This window comes from Heterodontus francisci, chromosome 11 (assembly GCF_036365525.1).
Source record: "Heterodontus francisci isolate sHetFra1 chromosome 11, sHetFra1.hap1, whole genome shotgun sequence".
Classification (NCBI taxonomy): Eukaryota; Metazoa; Chordata; class Chondrichthyes; order Heterodontiformes; family Heterodontidae; genus Heterodontus; species Heterodontus francisci.
In genome coordinates, this window is record NC_090381.1 from 76,142,061 (window position 1) to 76,161,624 (window position 19,564).

The following is a 19,564-nucleotide window of genomic DNA, read 5'->3' on the forward strand; positions in this document are numbered from 1 at the left end:
TCCTTCCGCCTACATCCAATTCCTCCTTCCCACCTCAGTTCAGCGACAATATTTCATGTGGTGAGAAAACTCTGCAACAATGCCAACATTCAATCACAACTTGGACAAGGGCCCAGTGGGTGACTTGTGGCCAACTAAAAGCTAACTTCTCTTAAGCACTGTCTTAAATCAACTAAAATCCTTTTTTTAAAAAAAATGTATGACAGAGCTTTATGAATGATTTAACTTTGGTGGATCTCAAAATATACACTGGTGGATCTCCTGTTACTTTGCTCAGGATATGTCAAATAATACAGTGCTTTATAACCTGTAGCACACAAAGTTGTTCTGCTACTAAAATTGAGTTGTGCTTTAAGTAGCATAGAACTTTAATATTGCAATGAGTAGTGTAATTCTTTAGGTCACTGAAATGTAAATAGCAATTTATAAGGGTGATCTGTAGATTGGTAGATGCTCCGGGTTGGAATAAATCAGCTTGAAATGTCTGCCTTCCTTACTCCTTTTTAAAAAATTGATACTCATCTGCAATAGACAGTACATCACCAGTACATGCAAATCTTACCTTTCTGACAGTATGCAGGGACGTCACTATTGATATAAGTGACATTATGACAATTGCCACACCATAATAATAATAGCCAATAAAAATCCAAAGAGTAACACTGAACAATTGAAATATGTAGAAAGGATTAAGCACCTGAAAACAGAAACACAAATTATGCACTATTTGTCCTCCAAAATTATACTTTTGTATTTCATAGTCATAAATTAACAAAATTTTAAATTTATCGATAAACATCTACGTAAAAACACATTTTCTGATTGCAAGCAATTAAACTCAGGAAAATATTTTATAAGACTTGAATTTTATAGCTTTTTATCACATCAAAAAGTCTCAAGCGCTTAACTTTTAAGATTGCAATGACTATTATGCGAAACATTGAAAATATAAGTTCATCCATAAATATATGTAAAAAAAACATTGAAGTTGCCACTGAAAATTTTGCGGCGAGCGGCTCACATCCTGACTTCCAAAACCTCTCCACTACCTCTAAAACATAAGTCAGAGTGTGTTGGAATATGCCCCACTTGCTTGGATGGGTGCAACTGCAGCAACATCCAAGAAGCTTAACATCATCTAGGATGACACACTTGATCAGCCATCCATCACCACCTTAATCATCCATTCCCTCCACCACCGGCACACTGTGCTTCTAGTGTGTACTGTCAAGAGGATGCACTGTAGCAACGCGCACCAAGGTTTCTTTGATAAAACCTCCCAAATCCTTTACCACCACCTGGAAGGACAGAAACAGCATTTGCATGGAAATACCGTTGCCCCCAAGATCCCCTCGAAGTCACACACCATCTTGACTTGGATACGTCATAGAATCATAGTCACTACAGCACAGAAGGAGGCCATTCGGTTCATTGAGTCCATGCCACCTTTCTGTAGAGCAATCCTATCAGTCCCATTCCCCCACTCGATCCCCATAGCCCTGTAAGTTTATTTCTCTCAAGTGCCCATTCAATTTCCTTTTGAAATTACTCATTGTCTCTGCTTTCACCATCCTCATAGGCAGTGATTTCCTGGTCATGACTACTCCCTGTGTAAAAAGATTCTTCCTCACAGCCCCCAGCATCTCTTGCCCGAAACCTTCAATATATGTGTCCCCTAGTCCTTGTACCATCAGCTATTGGGAACAAGTTTTCTTTGTCTACCTTATCTTCATTTGTCATAACCTTGTACATCTTTATCAAATCTCCCCTCAATCTCCTTTGCTGCAAGAACAACAGCCCCAGCTTTGCCAACCTAACCTTGTAGCTAAATTCCTTCATTCTTGAAACCATTCTGGTGAATTTCTTCTGCACCCTCTCAAGAACCCTCACATCCTTCCTAAAGCGTGGTGACCAGAACCGGACACAATACGCTAACTATGGCCTAAGCAGAACTTTATAAAGGTTCAGCATAACTTTCCTGCTTTTGTATTTAATACCTCTATTTATGAAGCCCAAGATGCCACATGCTTTGCTAACTATTCTCTCAATATGTCCTGCCATCTTCAAAGATCGATGCACATAAACCCCAAGGTCCCTCTGTCCCTACACACTCTTTAGCACTCTGCCATTAAGTCTAAATTGCCTCTCCCTATTCCTTCTGCCAAAATGCATCACCTCACACTTCTCTGTACTAAATTCCATTTGCCACTTGCCTGCATATTCTGCTAGCCTATGTCCTGTTCCAGTCGATTGGTATTATCCTCACTGTCTGCTACACCTCTAAATTTAGTACCATTAGCAAATTTTGAAATTTTAGTCCATATTGCTGTTCCTTCTCTGGTGTTTAGTCCCAATCCTGGAACTCCCTATCTAACTGCACTGTGGGTGTACTTTCACTACATGGACTGCACAGTTCAAAAAGTCAGCACAACGTCACCTTCTCAAGGGCAACTAGGAATGGACAATAAATGCTGCCATTGTTAGCAATGTCCATATACTGAGAATGATTTTTGTTTTAAAAATATATCGCACTGATGGCATCCACCTTAGGCTGCTAAAAATAGCAAGATAAAGCAGAGACTGGCTACGAATTTGCAAACCTCAATAATACAAATTTTTCAGTGGGACTGGAAAATAGCCAATTTAATACCCTTGCTCAAGAAAGGAGAGAAGCATAAGCTAAGTGAGTACAGTTAACTAAATGTTAGTTGGGGGCAGACTCTTAGAATCCATAACTCAAGATAAAATTAGTAAGCATTTAGAAATACATAGGTTGATCAAGGACAGTCAACATGAACTTATTAAAGGCAATCATGTTTGATCAACTAAGATTTTTTTTTTAAGAAGTGACTAATTGGATAAAGGCACATATAAAGGTAGATATAAAGTCTGACCCAAGATGGTTCCTGGTCTGGCAGTTCCCAACTGAGCTCCTCTCTTCTGTAACTCTATCCTTAGTTACCCATTGCCTTCCTTCATTCTATCTCCTCCAATTTCTTCTCTTCCATTGTTTAACCTCCCCTGGCTCCATCAGTGCCTGCATTTTAGCCCAAATTATAAATTCAAAATTACCTGTGCTGGGCCTATAGCTCAAGTCCATGACTCTGCTTGTTCTGTTTTCACTGAGCTCTATTTAACAGCTACAACTCCGCTCAAATTTGACTTCCCAAATTCCTCTGCCACCAGGACCTACTGAAAGTCTCAGCAGTTGTGACTCTGCTCCTCAGTCAGTTCAAGTTTTAAGGTATTCCCCACCTTCTGCAGTTACCTCCTGAGCTTTTGATTAATTCAGTGCATTGCTTTTCTGCTGTGTGGGCTCGGGACAGAAATCCATTTTTGTTCTGAGGCACTGCATTTCTTCATTCCTTCTGTACTGTAGTGATCTCCAGCTCCACTGCTGTTTTCTAGAGACTGTATTCTCCCCTGGGTCATCTTGATTTTAGTATCTGATCTGCTGCATCCTTAATTTTCTGCTCCTCTGCTACAATTTTTTTAAATGTTAGCACTGATCTGTTTCTGCTGGTTCCCATCCTGCTCTGGTTTCTGCTCCACTGCTGCCAACTGACCTTTGCACTGCTGCTTTCCACCTGCTACCTGCTATCGCTGACGTCATTCATTATTCTGCTGCTATACTAGATCACCAAGACCCCACTATTCACCTCCGCTAGATTCTGGATAGTTCATGGCCAAGTCTCCACATCTCCTTGGCTATCTATTTTCTGAGCAGTGTACCCACTGATACTCTGCCTCTCAAAAAGCTACAACTCCGCAAGGTCTCCCTTGTCCTCCACACCTGACTCCAAACCTGGACGTTAGTTCATCAGTGCTCCAAGTTGACTGCACCCTATTGACATTATCTGATTCCAATTAGACTATTATAATGCTCTCCTTGTCACTCTTCCATCGTCAACTCCATAAACTTGAGATCAAGTTAAAACTCTGCTGCAAGTGACCTAATCCGCACCAAGTCATTCAATCATAGAATGAATGGTTACAACACAGAAGGAGGCCACATGGCTAGTCATGTCCGTGTCGGTCCTCTGCAAGAGCAATTCACCACGTCTCACTCACCTTCCTTTTCTTCCATAGCCCTAACACCGACCCCTGGAACCCCACTATATACTTTCTCCAGTCTGAAAAACAACTGTTTACAATTACTCTCTCTTTCCTGTCACTCAGACAATTTCGTATCCATGTTGCTACTGTCCCTTTTATTCCATGGGCTGACAAGCCTGTTATGTGGGACTTTATCAAAGGCCTTTTGGAAATCCATATACGCCACTCAACTGCACTACCGTCATTACTCCTCTCTGTTACTTCATCAAAAAACTTAATCAAGTTGGTAAACACGATCTGTCTTTAACAAATCAGTATTGGCTTTCCTTAATTAATTCGCACTTGTTCAAGTGACAGTTAATGTTGTTCTGGCTTATCATTTCTAAAAGCTTTCCCACCACCAAGGTTAAATTGACTGACCTGTACTTGCTAGGTTTATCTTTACACCCTTTTTTGAACAAAGGTGCAGCATTTGCAATTCTCCAGTTCTCTGGCACCATCCCATATCTAAGTAAGATTAGAAGATTATGTCCAGCACCTCCCCAACTTCCACTGTTACTTCCCTCAGCATTCTCAAATGCATCCCATCTGGTTCTGGTGCTTACCAACTTTAAGTACAGTCACCCTTTCTAATACCTCCTCTCACAATTTTTAGCCCATCCAGTATCTCAACTACTACTCATTCACTATGACTGACAGCATCTTCTTCCTTGATAAAGACAGATGCAAAGTACTCATTTAGTAGCTCAGCAATGCCCTCTGCCTCCATGTGCAGAACCCCATTTTGGTCCCGAATCAGCCCCACTCCTCCTTTTATCACCCTTTTACTATTTATATACCTATAGAAGACTTTGGATTCCCTTTAATGTTAACATCCATTCTCTTCTCACACTCCCTCTCTCACTTCCTTTTTCACTTCCCCTCTGAACTTTCTGTACTCAGCCTGGTTCTCACTTGTATTGTCAACCTGACATCTGTCATATGCCCCCTTTTTCTACTTTATCTTACTTTCCATCTCTTCCGTTATCCAGGGAGCTCAGGCTTTGTTTGCCCTACATTTCCCCCTCCCAGGAATGTACCTTGACTGTATCTGAACCATCTCCTCTTTAAAGGCAGCCCATTGTTCCATTACAGTTTTGCCTCACAAACTTCCACTCCAATTTACCTGCTCAGGTCTGTTCTCAACCCACTGAAATTGGCTCTCCTCCAATTAAGTATTTTTACTCTAGATTACTCCTTGTCCTTTTCCATAGCTGACCTAAACCTTTTGATACAATGATGCTAAATGTTCTCTTACTGACACTTGATCTACCTCATTCCCCAGAACCAGGTCCAGCAATGCCTCCTTGCTCATTGGGCCAGAAATGTACTGGTCAAGAAAATTCTCCTGAAATTCTCTCTTCTATAGGAGCTCTTCTCCCTCTTTGTTCTGTACACTATTATCCCAGTCTATATTAGGATAATTAAAGTCCCCCCATTATCACTACTCCATAGTTCTTGCACCTCCCTAATTTCCCCACAAATTTGCTCCTCTATATGTTTCCCACTAGTTGGTGGCCTATAGAATACACCCTGTAGTGTAATGGCACGTCTATTGTTCCTTAACTCCAACCAAATAGATTCTGTCCTTGACCCCTCTAGGACATCCTTTCTATCCAGAACTGTAATATTCTCCTTAATCAATACTGTCACCCCTCCTACTTTCTTTCCTTCCCTGTCTTTCCTGAAGATCGTGTCCACGAATACTTAGTTCCAGCCCTGCCCTTTTTTGAGCAGGTCTCCATTATCACCACAGTATAATATTCCCATGTGGCTATTTGAGCCTGCAGCTCACCGACCTTATTTACCCACAATTTGCACTGTAAACCTGAATTTGACCTTACTGTATTCCCTCTTAGTCTAACCCCACATAATACCCTACTATTTCTTTCTCTAAGTCTATCTGTCTCTTCCAATCCTGTGTGCACCTTGTTTCCCCTTTCTGATGCTACTTCCTGGTTCCCATCTCCCTGCCAAATTGTTTAAACACTCTCCCACAGCACTACCAAACTACCCTGTGAGGACACTAGTCCCAGTCCTGTTAAGGTCCAACCTCTGTAACTTCCTTCAGCTTCACAACCCTCTGGATATCTACACTCCTCTAATTCTGCTATCCTGAGTATCCCCGATTTTAATCACTCCACCATTGGTCGATTTGCCTTCAGCTGCCAAGGTACTAAGCTGTGGAATTCCCTCCCTAAACCTCTCCACCTTTCTTTCCTCCTTTAAGATGCTCCTTAAGACCTTACTCTTTGACCGTGCTTTTAGTCATCTACTCTAATATTTCCTTATGTAGCTTGATGTCAAATTTTGCTGTATAATGCTCCTGCGAAGCATCTTGGGACATCTTATAACATTAAAAGTGCTATATAAATACAATTTGGTGTTGCTGTCGATTAAGTGTGAGGTAATATATTTTTGGAGAAAAATTACAAGGACTGTGATTGTACATTCAATGGAAGGATATTGAAGGCTGGAGAGAGAGCCAAGAGGTCAAGTGCATAATTCCCTTAAAGTTTGTTTTTATTCGTTCATGGGATGTGGGCATCGCTGGCCAGGCCAGCATTTATCGCCCAGCCCTGATTGCCCTTGATAAGGTGGTGGTGAACTGCCTTCTGAAACTGCTGCAGTCCATGTGGGGTAGGTACACCCACAGTGCTGTTAAGAAGGGAGTTCCCGGATTTTGACCCTGCGACAGTGATATGGCGATATAGTTACAAGTCAGGATTGTGTGTGGCTTGGAGGGGAACTTGCAGGTGGTGGTGTTCCCATGAATCTGCTGTCCTTGTCCTTCGAGGTGGTAGAGTTCGTGGGTTTGGAAGGTGCTGTGTAAGGAGACTTGGTGTGTTGCTGCAATGCATCTTGGAGATGTTATACACTGCTGCCACTGCTTGCGGAAGGGGTGCCAATCAAGCAGGCTGCTTTGTCGTGGCTGGCGTTGAGCTTCTTGAGTGTTGTTGGAGCTGCACCCATTCAGGCAAGTGCAGAGTATTCCATCATACTCCTGACTTGTGCCTTGTAGATGGTGGACAGGCTTTGGGGAGTCAGGAGTTGAGTTACTTCCCACAGAATTCCTAGCCTCTGACCTGCGCTTGTAGCCATGGTATTTACATGACTACTCCAGTTCAGTTTCTGGTCAATGGTAAGCTCCAGGAGGTTGATACAGGCGTATTCGGCAATCGTAATGCCACTGAATGTCAAGGGGCGATGGTTAGATTCTCTCTTGTTGGAGATGGTCATTGCCTGGCACTTGTGTGGCATGAATGTTACTTACCACTTATCAGACCAAGCCTAGATATTTTCCAAGTCTTGCTGCATTTCTATATGGACTGCTTCAGTATCTGAGGAGATACAAATGGTGCTGAACATTGTGCAATCATCAGCAAACATCCCTACCTTATGACTGAAGGAAGGTCATTGATGAAGCAGCTGAAGATGGTTGGGCCTAGGACACTACCCTGAGGAACTCCTGCAGTAATGTCCTGGAGCAGAGATGATTGACCTCCAACAACCACAACCATCTTCCTTTGCGCTAGGTATGACTCCAGCCAGCGGAGAGTTTGCCCCGATTCCTATTGACTCCAATTTTGCGAGGGCTTCTTGATGCCATACTTGGTCAAATGCTGCCTTGATGTCAAGGGCAGTCACTCATCTCACCTCTTGAATTCAGCTCTTTTGTCCATGTTTGAACCAAGGCTGTAATGAGGTCAGGAGCTGAGTGGCCCTGGCTGAACCCAAACTAAGCATCAGTGAACAGGTTATTGCTGAGCAAGTGCCACATGATAGCACTGTCAACGACCCCTTCCATCACTTTACTGATGGTTGAGAGCAGACTGATGGGGCGGTGATTGGATGGGTGGATTTGTACTGCTTTTTGTGTACAGGACATACCTGGGCAATTTTCCACATTGCCGGGTAGATGCCAGTGTTGTACCTGTACTGGAACAGCTTGGCTAAGGGCGCGGCAAGTTCTGGAGCACAGGTCTTCAGTACTATTCCCGGAATGTTGTCAAAGCCCATAGCCTTTGCAGTATTCAGTGCCTTCAGTCGTTTCGTGATATCACGTGGAGTGAATCGAATTGGCTGAAGACTGGCATCTGTGATGCTGGGGACTTCAGGAGGAGGTCGAGATGGATCATCCGCTTGGCACTCCTGGCTGAAGATTGTTGCAAATGCTTCTTTTGCACTCATGTGCTGGGTTCCTGCATCATTGAGGATGGACATATTTGTGGAGCCACCTCCTCCAGTTAGTTGTTTAATTGACAACACCATTCACGACTGGATGTGGCAGGATTGCAGAGCTTAGATCTGATCCGTTGGTTATGGGATCGCTTAGCGCTATCGCATGCTGTATACGCAGTTTGGCATGCAAGTAGTACTGGGTTGTAGCTTCACCAGGTTGACACCTCATTTTGAGGTATGACTGGTGCTGCTCCTGGCATACCCTCCTGCACTCTTCATTGAACACAAGTAGCTATGTCCATAGAAAGGCCAAGAGAATTTTGGATTTTGAATTTTGGACACAGAGGACAAGAAAGAAAAAGTATTTATGATATTACACGAAACAGTAGTTAGGTATTGGTTAGAAACACTGAGGATTTCTTAGAAAAGCGATTAAATGGCCTGGATTTTGCAGTCAGTGGCACACAAACCACATTCATTATGTTTACGAAGAAGGGTCACTGACCCGAAACGTTAACTCTGCTTCTCTTTCCACAGATGCTGCCAGACCTGCTGAGTGAATCCAGCATTTCTTGTTTTTGTTTCAGATTTCCAGCATCCGCAGTATTTTGCTTTTATTTCATTATGTTTACAGCTGCCCACAGACTTACTGTGCGCTTCTGAGCTGTAATTTACGTTTATAGGGAGACTGATGCAGGGCAGTGCCCTCTGCAGGGGATCTGGGACCCGTGTGAACAGAGCAGGCAACTATGTATCTCTTCAGCCTATCAGACTTAACAATCCTCACTGTGGCACACACAGTCTAAACCAGGAAATGTAAGTGTGAATATGTATTTCAATGTAAAATCATGCACAGACAGCAAAATAAAGAGAAAGAAAGATGGCACTGAGTGAGATAAAAGAGACAGCAGAAAAAGAAAAAGAACATTTTTTAAAATCGCAATAATTATCAGAAGGAATGAGACTTGTAAAAGTAAATTTTCAGTGCCAGAGAGATTTTTTGGCAGTAATTAAGACTTACCACACTGTTAAAAATTTACTAACACTTGACTGGATAGCCCAAACCTTTTCCAGTGTGGTCAATGGGTATCTAGTGGATAAGTACTACAACTTTACACCCTTAATTTTTAGCACCTAATCTCTTGGCCAGATACTGATATAGCGAAGCTTGTGGAGGAGCAGCCAACTCGAACTGCAACTTCTTGATTTTCACATTTAACTGTGCATGTCCGGAGGTTGTTGTCCGATTTACTCCATAATATGTGAGCACTTATAACCTCACCATTATTCCTACCACAAAATGCAAGCAAACTACAGGGAGTGTACACATTGATTCACTAGAATGATGTTAGGGTTCAGAAACTATAGTTACGAGGAGGTTTAAAAAGTTATTAAGAGTTTGGAAAAAATGAAAAAGGAAAGACTATTTAGACTAGTTGGGCAGTCAGTGACAAGTGGCCATTAACTTAAAATTAACAGAGGGAGGACAGAGGTTAGGAGAAATTTATTTTCACAGAGGATTGTTGAAGCATGTAATACTTTTTTTATTCATTCGTGGGATGTGGGCGTCGCTCACTAGGCCAGCATTTATCGCCCATCCCTAATTGCCCTTGAGATGGTGGTGCCTTCTTGAACGGCTGCAGTCCTTGGGATGTAGGTACAGTAACAGTGCTGTTAGGAAGGGAGTTCCAGGATTTTGACCCAGTGACAGTGAAGGAATGGCGATATAGTTCCAAGTCAGGATGGTGTGTGGCTTGAAGGGGAATTTGCAGGTGGTGGTATTCCTATGCATTTGCAATCCTTGTCCTTCTATGTGAGTTGCTGCAGTGCATCTTGTAGATAGTGCACTCTACTGCCACTGTGTATCGGTGATGGAGGGAGTGAATGCTGAAGGTGGTGAATGGGGTGCTAATCAAGCAGGCTGCTTTGGCCTAGATGGTGTCGAGCTTCTCGAGTGTTATTGGAGCTGCACCCATCCAGGCAAGTGGAGATGATTTCATCACACTCCTGACTAGTGCCTTGTAGATTGTGGACAGGCTTTGGGGAGTCCGGAGGTGAGTTACTTGCCGCAGAATTCCTAACCTCTGACCTGCGCTTGTAGCCATGGTATTTATATGACTACTCCAGTTCAGTTTCTGGTCAATGGGAACCCCCAGGATGTTGATACTGGCGTATTCGGCGATCGTAATGCCACTGAATGTCAAGGGGAGAAGGTTAGATTCTCTCTTGTTGGAGATGGTCATTGCCTGGCACTTGTGTGGCGCGAATGTTACTTCCCACTTATCAGCCCAAGCCTGGATGTTGTCTAAGTCTTGCTGCATCTGCACATGGGCTGCTTCAGTACCTGAGGATTTACGAATGGTGCTGAACATTACGCAATCATCAGCGAACATCCCCACTTCTGGCCTTATGATGGGGGGAGGAAGGTCATTGATGAAGCAGCCGAAGATGATTGGGCCTAGGACACTACCCTGAGGAACTCCTGCAGTGATGTCCTGGGACTGAGATGATTGATCTCCAACAACCATCTTCCTTTGTGCTAAGTATGACTCCAACCAGCGGAGAGTTTCCCTCCGATTCCCATTGATTCCACCACAGGTATTGGTTAAGGGAGGGATCAATGTGTCTTTGTACAAAAATGTATAAATATATAATATAGAGCAAACTCAAGTGTATATGAAGAGTGTGCAGTTGTGAAATTAGTTTGGATTGAGCTGGCACAGATAGAAGACGATAAAAGACAAAATAAGATAGTCCATCCTATCTCCTTATTCCCCATACATTAGCGAGTATTTCCCCATCCAAGCTGCTTACTCTACAGTCTTGCTTTTCTGCTTCCTCTGTCACATTCATTTAAATCATCCCATTGCTCCCATTAAGAGATTGTGGGAGAAGTGACAACTGGGATTATTGAAAGCATAATCAGATTTGAAGAATTTAGAGAATGATATCCAAAATGTAGACGATACTAAGTCAGGGGTAATCATGAGCGGAAAAGCACAATATTGCAAATGGACATAGAAATAGAGTCGGAAAAACATAACAAAATGCAAGATAATACAAAAAGAATGGCAAAAAGGCAGGTGTGGGGTAGATGAATTGTATTCAACACAATCTGTAACTTCATGACCTGGCATATCCCTCACTCTACCATTAGCATCAAGACAGGGGATCAACTCTGGTTCAAAGAGGAGTCATAGAGTCATTTACACTGCAGGAGGAGGCCATTTGGCCCATTGAGTCCATCTTGCTCTCCACAGAGCGATCCAATCAGTCCGACTCCCCTGCTCAACTCCGCAGCTCTGCAAGTTTATTTCCTTCAAGTGGTCATCCAATTTACTTTTGAAATCATTGATGGTTTCCACTTCCACCACACTTATGGGCAACAAGTTCCAGGTCATTACCACTCACTGTATAAAAATGTTCTTCCTCGTATTCCTCCTGCATCTCTTGCCCAAAACTTTCAATCAGTGTCCCCTAGTCTTTGAACTGTTAGTTAATGGGAACAGCTTTTCCTTGTCAATCTAATCTAAGCCTGTCACAATCTTGTACACTTCTATTAAATTCCCCCACAATCTCCTTTGTTCTAAGGAGAACAAACCCAGCTCCTCCAACCTAAGCTTGTAACTAAAATCCCCCATCCCTGGCACCATTCTGGTAAATCTCCTCTGCACCCTCAAGGGGCTTCACATCCTTCCTAATTATGGTGACCAGAACTGGATGCAGTACTCCAGTGGGGCCTCACCAGAGCTTTATAAAGGTTCAAACTTCCCTGTTTTTGTGCTCAATGGTTCTACTTATTGAAACCCATGATCCCATATACTTTATTAACCAAGAGAGCAGGACAGGATGCCAGGTGCAGCACCAGGCATACCTAAAAATGAGATGTCAACCTAGTAAAACTACATAACAGGACTCTTGCATGCCAACAGCGAAAGCAGCATGAAATAGGCACAGCTATGCAATCCCACAAACAACGGATCTGATCAAAGATCTTCAGTCCTGCCACATCCAGTCGTGAATGGTGGTGGACAATTAAGCTACCAACAGGAGGATGCGCCACAAATAACCCCATCCTTAACAATGGGGGAGCCCAGCCCATCAGCGCAAAGCCAAGGCTGAAAAATTTGCATCCATCTTCAGTCAGATGTGCCGAGTGGACGATCCATCTCTGCCTCCTCCTGAGATCCCCAGCATCACAAATGCTTGTCTTCAGCCAATCTAATTCACTCCATGTGATATCAAGAAACGAAAGAAGGCACTGGCTAGTGCAAAGGCTATGTGCCCTGACAACATTCCGGCAATAGTGGTGAAGACTTGTGCTCCAGAACTAGCCGCACCCCTAGCCAAGCTGTTCCAGTACAGCTACAACATTGCTATCTACCCAGCAATGTGGAAAATTTCCCAGGATAAATCTAATCTGGTCAATTACCGCCATATCAGTCTACTCTCTATCATCAGCAGTGATGGAAGGGGTCGTCGACAGTGCTATCTAGTGGCACTTGCTCAGCAATAACCTCCACACTGACTCTCAGTTTGGGTTCCACCAGGGACACTCAGCTCCTGACCTTTACAACCTTTGTCCAAACATGGTCAAAAGAGCTGAACTCCAGAGGTGAGGTGAAAGTGACTGCTTTTGCCATCAAGGCAGCATTTGACAGAGTATGGCATCAAGGAGTCCTAGCAAAACTGGAGTCAATGGGAATCAGGGTAAAACTCTTCACTGGTTGGAGTCATACCTAGCACAAAGGAAAATGGCTGTAGTTGTTGGAGGCCAATCATCTCAGTCCCAGGGCATTACTGCAGGAGTTCCTCAGGATAGTGTCCTAGGCCCAACCATTTTCAGCTGCTTCATCAATGATCTGCCCGCCATAAGGTCAGAAGTGTGATGTTCACTGATAATTATATGATGAGCAGTACCATAAACAACTCCTCAGATAATGAAGCAACCCATGTCAATATCCAACAAGACCCTGGACAACATTCAGGCTTGGGCCGATAAGTGGCAAAAAACATGCGCCCCACACAAGTGCCGGGCAATGACGATCTCAAACAAGAGAGAATATAACCATTTCCCCTTGACATTCAATGACATTACTATTGCTGAATCCTCCACTATCAACATCCTGGGGATTATCATTGACCAGAAACTGAACTGGAACAGCCACATAAATAGTATAGCTAAAAGAGCAGGTCAGAGGCAGGAATTCTACAGTGAGTAACCCACCACTTGACTCCCCAAAGCCTGTCCACCATCTACAAGGTGCAAGTCAGGAGTGCACTGGAATACTCTCCACTAGCCTGGATGAGTGTGGCTCCAACAACACTCAGGAATCTTGACACTATCCAGGACAAAGCAGCCCACTTGATCGGCACCCCATCCATCACATTCAACATTCACTCCCTCCACCACCGACGCACAGTGGAAGCAGTGTGTACTATATGCAAGACGCAATGCAGCAACTAGTCATGCCTCCTTCGACAGCATCTTCCATACCCGCAACCTCTTCCACCTAGAAGGACAAGGGCAGCAGATGCATGCCAGCTGCCAGTTCCCCTCCAAGCCATGCACCATCTTTCACTGTCCCTGGATCAAAATCCTGGAACTTCCTTCCTAACAGCACAGTGGGTGCACCAGCACAAATGGACTGCAGTGGGTTCTAGATGGCAGCTCACCACCACCTTCTCAAGGGCAATTAGGGATGGGCAACAAATGCTGGCCTTGCCATAATGCCCACATCCTATGAAACAAATAAAAAAAAACAAGGAGGTTGAGGATGCTGGTACAAGTCACCAAAAGCTGGTTTATCAGTGTAAAGTATTCAATACAAGTGCAAAGTAATACAAGTTAAAAATAGTGTAGGTCAGACTTTGTTTGTAGTATTGTGTTCAATCTTTGGGACCCCACCTTGCAGGGAATTCAATAAAAAAAATTCAGGGTGATACCAAGGATGAAGGAGACTGTGCAATAAAGACTAGGTAAACTTGCATTATAATGCCAGCAGATGATTGAGGTGTTTAAAATAATGGAGGAGTCCAGAACAAAAGGGCATCTCATAATTTGAACTATTTGAATTAAAAACACATCAATGAAAAAAACTCCTTCAAACAAAAATTTCGAGAACATGCAATGCACTGACCCAGAAGGTCAAATATGCAAAGTCAACTAGGTGTTTAAAATGGAAAAAGATACTTACTTAGAAAGTAACGACATTAAAAATACGTAGAAGAGACAGGGAAATAGGATTAAATAGAAAGAGCTGCCATATCGAAATGAAAGAGCAGTGCAGGGTCGATGGGCAAAATGGCGTACTCCTCTTCCAACGTTCCTATACTGAATCCTTAACAAAGCGTCTAACAACCACACAGGAAGTTAAGGAAAATTAATGATGCTTGTGGGGGTGGGGTGGGGGAAATCAATGGGCAAGTCCCCATTACAGATGTTTCAATACTCACCTCTTTAATTAAGAGTTTAAATACTGAAGGCACTTTGACTTCAACTTCATTCACACCAAAAAACAGTTTTCTGCACAGAAATAAAGTCAACCACACAATTTAGTACAATAATAAAACAATTTTCCATAAGCTCTCTAACCAGTACACAATCACAATGTCCTTCTTGCCCATTTTCAAGAATTCATGACTAATTTGGATTCAAAACATTTTTGAAGTTGATACTTAGTACATTTTAACTGAATTTTCTTGAGGTAAACAGCTTCTCTTTTACTCGCCTAGAATGTAAATCTCATTTTTTCAAAAACTTCGGGCTTCTTCTGCAAGGGTTTAATATGTAAAACCATTTCTCAAAATGAAAGCACATGGATAAATTGCCAGGAAAGCCTGTATTTTATCCCTATACCCAAATAAAAAGACATAATCCCAAACAGCGTGGAATTTTACCAGCCCTCTGACATCAGGGGTCTTGGTGGAGGGGCCCGGAAAATTCTTCCAGGATAGCCCCCAATGCTGGGAAGGCCCCACCACATTTTACCGGCGGCGGCGAGGCCTCAGTGCGGTCCCCCCGCCGCGGGGTCTATATTTACATATTGAAATCCATTTAAATAAATGCAAATTAACTTACCTTGACCCGATGGCAGTCCCACACTGATATTCTGGCTGGTGGCCAGAACTCCTGCGCCTTCGGATCTCTGTTCAGGGATCCGAGGCATGACACTGGTGAGGGGGGTGGCTGGTGAAATTTTCACGTCGGGCAGATGGTGGGAAGGGGTTGAGGGTCAAAGGTGTTGAAGTTGGTGGGGGGGGGGAGTAAAAGTTCAGCAGAGCAAAAGGTGTTTTTCTGAGTGCACAGGTCATTTTACGTATTATTCACTCAGTGTAGGGGTGGGAGAGGGGTTTCGAAATTTAATTAGATAGTCTTGTCCCTATCTGCCCTTGTGTTCTTCTCCAATCTTTCAATATGCAGAATGAACACACTTCAGTGAGATGAGGCTAGATGATTGGCCGGCAGCTCATTGAGGGGGGGACTTCCTTCCTCAAGCGGGTGGAAGTCCCTCCTCTGAACACTTAAAGCCTGGAGACCCATAAAATGCAGGCCGGATCCCCGGGCTAGGCGGATGCGGGTTCACCACCAACTTTTACGTCGGTGGCCAGCTCCCGTCCGCCCGTCATAAAATCTAGCCCCAAGTGTCTGCTGATTTTTTCCCCTAATTATTGTTTCTAAAACCTTACCGAAGACTGATGTTTATCTTAGGAACGTCCTTACACCCTTTCCTGAATAAGGGCGCTACATTTGTCACTCTCCAATCCACTGGCACCTCCTCCATATCTAAGGAAGATTGGAAGATTATGGCAAGTTCTTCCACTGTCTCCACTCCTAGCAACCTGGGATACAAGCCATCCGGACCAGGTGACTTATCTACCCGAAGCATAGCCTGCCTTTTTCGCACCTCCCCGCTCTCAATTTTCACCCTATCCATTGCCTCTACTCTCTCCACTTCTACCGATATTTTGCCAGATTCCACTTCCTTAGTGAACATTGACACAAAGTACTCATTAAGTATATTAGCCTTGTTCTGCGTCACTAAGCATATATTATCCTCTTTATCCCTAATAGACCCCACTCCACCTCTTCCTACCCACTTACTGTTTGCCAGTAGTAGACTTTTAGGTTCCCTTTTATGTTGAGTGCCATTCTATTCTCATGTTCTGTCTTTCCCAGTTTTATTTTCCTCTTCATCTGCACTCTCAACTTATTGTATATGGCCAGGTTCTCACTTAAAGAATTCACCTGATATGCATCATACACCCTCTTTTTTTGTTTCATGATAATCGCTATCTCCCTCGTCATCCAAGGTTCCCTACCTTTCGGCCTTGTTGGAATGTACCCAGCCTGTACCTGAAGCATCTCTTCCTTAAAGAAAACCCATTGTTCCGATACAGCTCCTCCAGCCAGACTTTGGTTCTCTTTTGTCCTGGCTTGATCCCTTCTCAATGCATTGAAAATAGCCCTCTCCCAACTTAGACGGCCTACCTTGTTTCGTTCCTTGCTTTTCTGCATTCTGAGTAAACCTTATGACACGATGAGGATTTTGGTGGTAGTGATCATAATTCAGTCAGTCAGTTTTAACATAATTATGGAAAAGGACAGAGTTAGAGTTCTCAATTGGGACAATTCCAATTTTACTAAACTGAGGAGTGATTTATCAAAAGTGGGCTGGAAACAGCTACTTGAAGGTGTCAGAACAGTGAGAGGCATTCAAAGGGGAGATTCAAGGGGCTTAGGGTAAACATGCTCCCACAAAGAAAACGGGTGAGGCGGCCAAATCTAAAGCCCCATGGATGTCAAGGAGCCTACAGGGTAAGATAAGGCAGAAAAGGAAAGCTTATGTCCGACACCGACATCTCGATACTACAGAAAGCCGATAGGAGTACAGAAAGCAGAAGGGTGAAATCAAAAAAGAAATTAGGAAAGAAAGAGAGGGCATGGAAGAATATTGGCAAGCAAAACCAAGGTAAACCCAAAGATGTTTTATCATTACATTAAGAGTAAGAGGATAACTAAGGAGACAGTGGGGCCCATAAAAGACCAAAAAGATAACCTATGTGTCGGAGCGGAAGATATTGGTATGATTCTTAATGAATACTTTGTGTCTGTCTTCACAAAAAAGGGGGACGATGCAGATATTGTAGTTAAGGAGTAAGAGTGTGAAGTATTGGATGTGATAAACATAGGCAGGGAGGAAGTATTAATGGGATTAGCATCCTTGAAAGTTGATGCATCACCAGGGCCAGATGAAATGTATCCTAGGTTGTTAAAAGAAGCAAGAAAGAAAATAGCAGAGGGTCTGACCATCATTTTCCAGTCTTCACTGGATACAGGTGTGGTGCCAGAGGATTAGAGAATTGTTAACGTTGTACCTCTGTTTAAAAAGGGAGCGACGGATAGTCCGAATAATTACAGGCTAGTCAATCTAACCTCTGTAGTGGGCAAATTATTGGCATCTATTCTGACAGACAGGATAAACTGTCACTTAGAAAGACACAGGTTAATCAAGGATAGTCAGCATGGATTTGTTAAGGGAAGATCTTGTTTGACCAACTTGATCGAATTTTTTGAAGAAGTAACAAGGAAGATAGATGAGGGTAGTGCAGTTGATGTGGTCTACATGGATTTTTGCAAGGCTTTTGACAAGGTCCTGCAAGGCAGACTGGTTAAAAAAATAAAATCCCATGGGATCCTAGGAAATGCAGCAAGGTGGATACAAAATTGGTTGTGGCAGTAAACAAAGGGTAATTGTTGACAGCTGTTTTAGCAACTCAGGGCTGTTTCCAGTGGCGTTCCGCAGGGCTCAGTACTGGGTCCCCTGCTTTTTGTGGTATGTATTAACGATTTGGACGTAAATGTAAGGCATGATCAAGAAGTCTGCAGACGACACAAAGATTGATTGTGTGGTAGATAGCGAGGAGGATAGCTGTAGGCTGCAGGAAGATATTGATGGTCGATCAGATGGGCAGAAAAGTGGCAAATGGAATTCAACTTGGAGAAGAGTGAGGTGATGCATTTGGGGAGGTCAAACAAGGCAAAGGAATACACGATTAATGGGAAATTAAAAAAAAAAATTAGAAAACTTGGAGTGAATGTCCACAGATCTCTGAAGGTAGCAGGACAGGCCAAAAAGATGGTTAAGGCAAATGAAAACCTTTCCTTTATTAGCCAAGGTACAGAATATAAGAGCAGGGAGATTCTGCTGGAACTGTAAAACACATTGGTTAGGCCACAACTTGAGCATTGTGTGCAGTTCTGGTCACCTCACTACAGAAAGAATGTAATTGCACTAGAGAGAGTACAGATTTATGAGGATGTTGCCAGGACTGGAAAAATGCAGCTATGAGGAAAGATTGGATCGGCTGGGGTTGTTTTCCTTGGAGCAGAGACGGCTGAGGGGATATCTGATTGAAACATACAAAATTTTGAGGGACCTGGATAGAGTGGAGGCGAAGGGTCTATTCACCTTAGCAAAGTGGTCAATGATGAGGGGGCATAGATTTAAAGTGATTGGTAGAAAAATTAGAAGGGAGATGAGGGAAAACATTTTTACCCAGAGGGCAGTGATGGTCTGGAACTCACTGCCTGAAAGGGTAGTTGAGGCAGAGACCCTCAACTCATTCAAAAGGAGTCTGGATATGCACCTCAAGTGCCGTAAGCCGCAGGGCTACGGACCAAATGCTGGTAAGTGAGATTAGAACGGGTGGATCGTTTTTCAGCCAGCACAGACACGATGGGCCAAGTGGCCTCTTTCTGTGCCTTAAACGTTCTATGATTTCTATGATGATCGCTTTTACCCAAATGCTTCCAGACAGACACTTGGTCCACCTAATGTCCCAGCACCAGATCCAGCATTGCCTCCTTTCTAGTTGGGCTGAGAACGTACTGATCAAGGAAGATCTTCTGAACACATTTCAGAAATTCCTCCCCCCTCCTTACCCTTTACTCTAACATTATGCCAATCGATATTAGGGTATTTAAAGTCCCCCAGTATCATCACTCTATAGTTCTTGCACATCTTGGTGATATCCCTGCAGATTTGCTCCTCTCCCTTTCTCTCTCACACTCACTATTTGGAGACCTATATAATACCCCTAGTCACAAGATCATACCCATTTTGCTTCTCAACTGTAGCCAAATGGATTCTGTCCTTGTCCCATCAAGGGAACCCACTCTTTCCAACACTACAATGTCTTTCTTAATCAGTACTGTCATCCCACCTCTCTTTTTCCCTTCTCTAGCTCTTCTGAACACTTGATATCCTTGTATATTAAGCGCCCA

The 19,564-nt window shown here is 43.3% G+C and overlaps 1 protein-coding gene across 5 annotated transcripts in view; it reads right to left on the minus strand.

The window, feature by feature from the left end:
• LOC137375309 (polyamine-transporting ATPase 13A3-like) overlaps positions 1 to 19,564 on the minus strand; it is a 251,151-nt gene that overhangs the window by 83,804 nt on the left and 147,783 nt on the right. For all 5 annotated transcript variants that reach the window (XM_068042279.1, XM_068042277.1, XM_068042275.1 and 2 more), the window contains exons 7-8: positions 14,734 to 14,803; positions 563 to 697 (exon numbers count right to left, since the gene is read on the minus strand). In XM_068042279.1, coding sequence (XP_067898380.1) covers positions 563 to 697; positions 14,734 to 14,803 — 205 coding nt within the window. The remainder of the gene's footprint in view (positions 1 to 562; positions 698 to 14,733; positions 14,804 to 19,564) is intronic.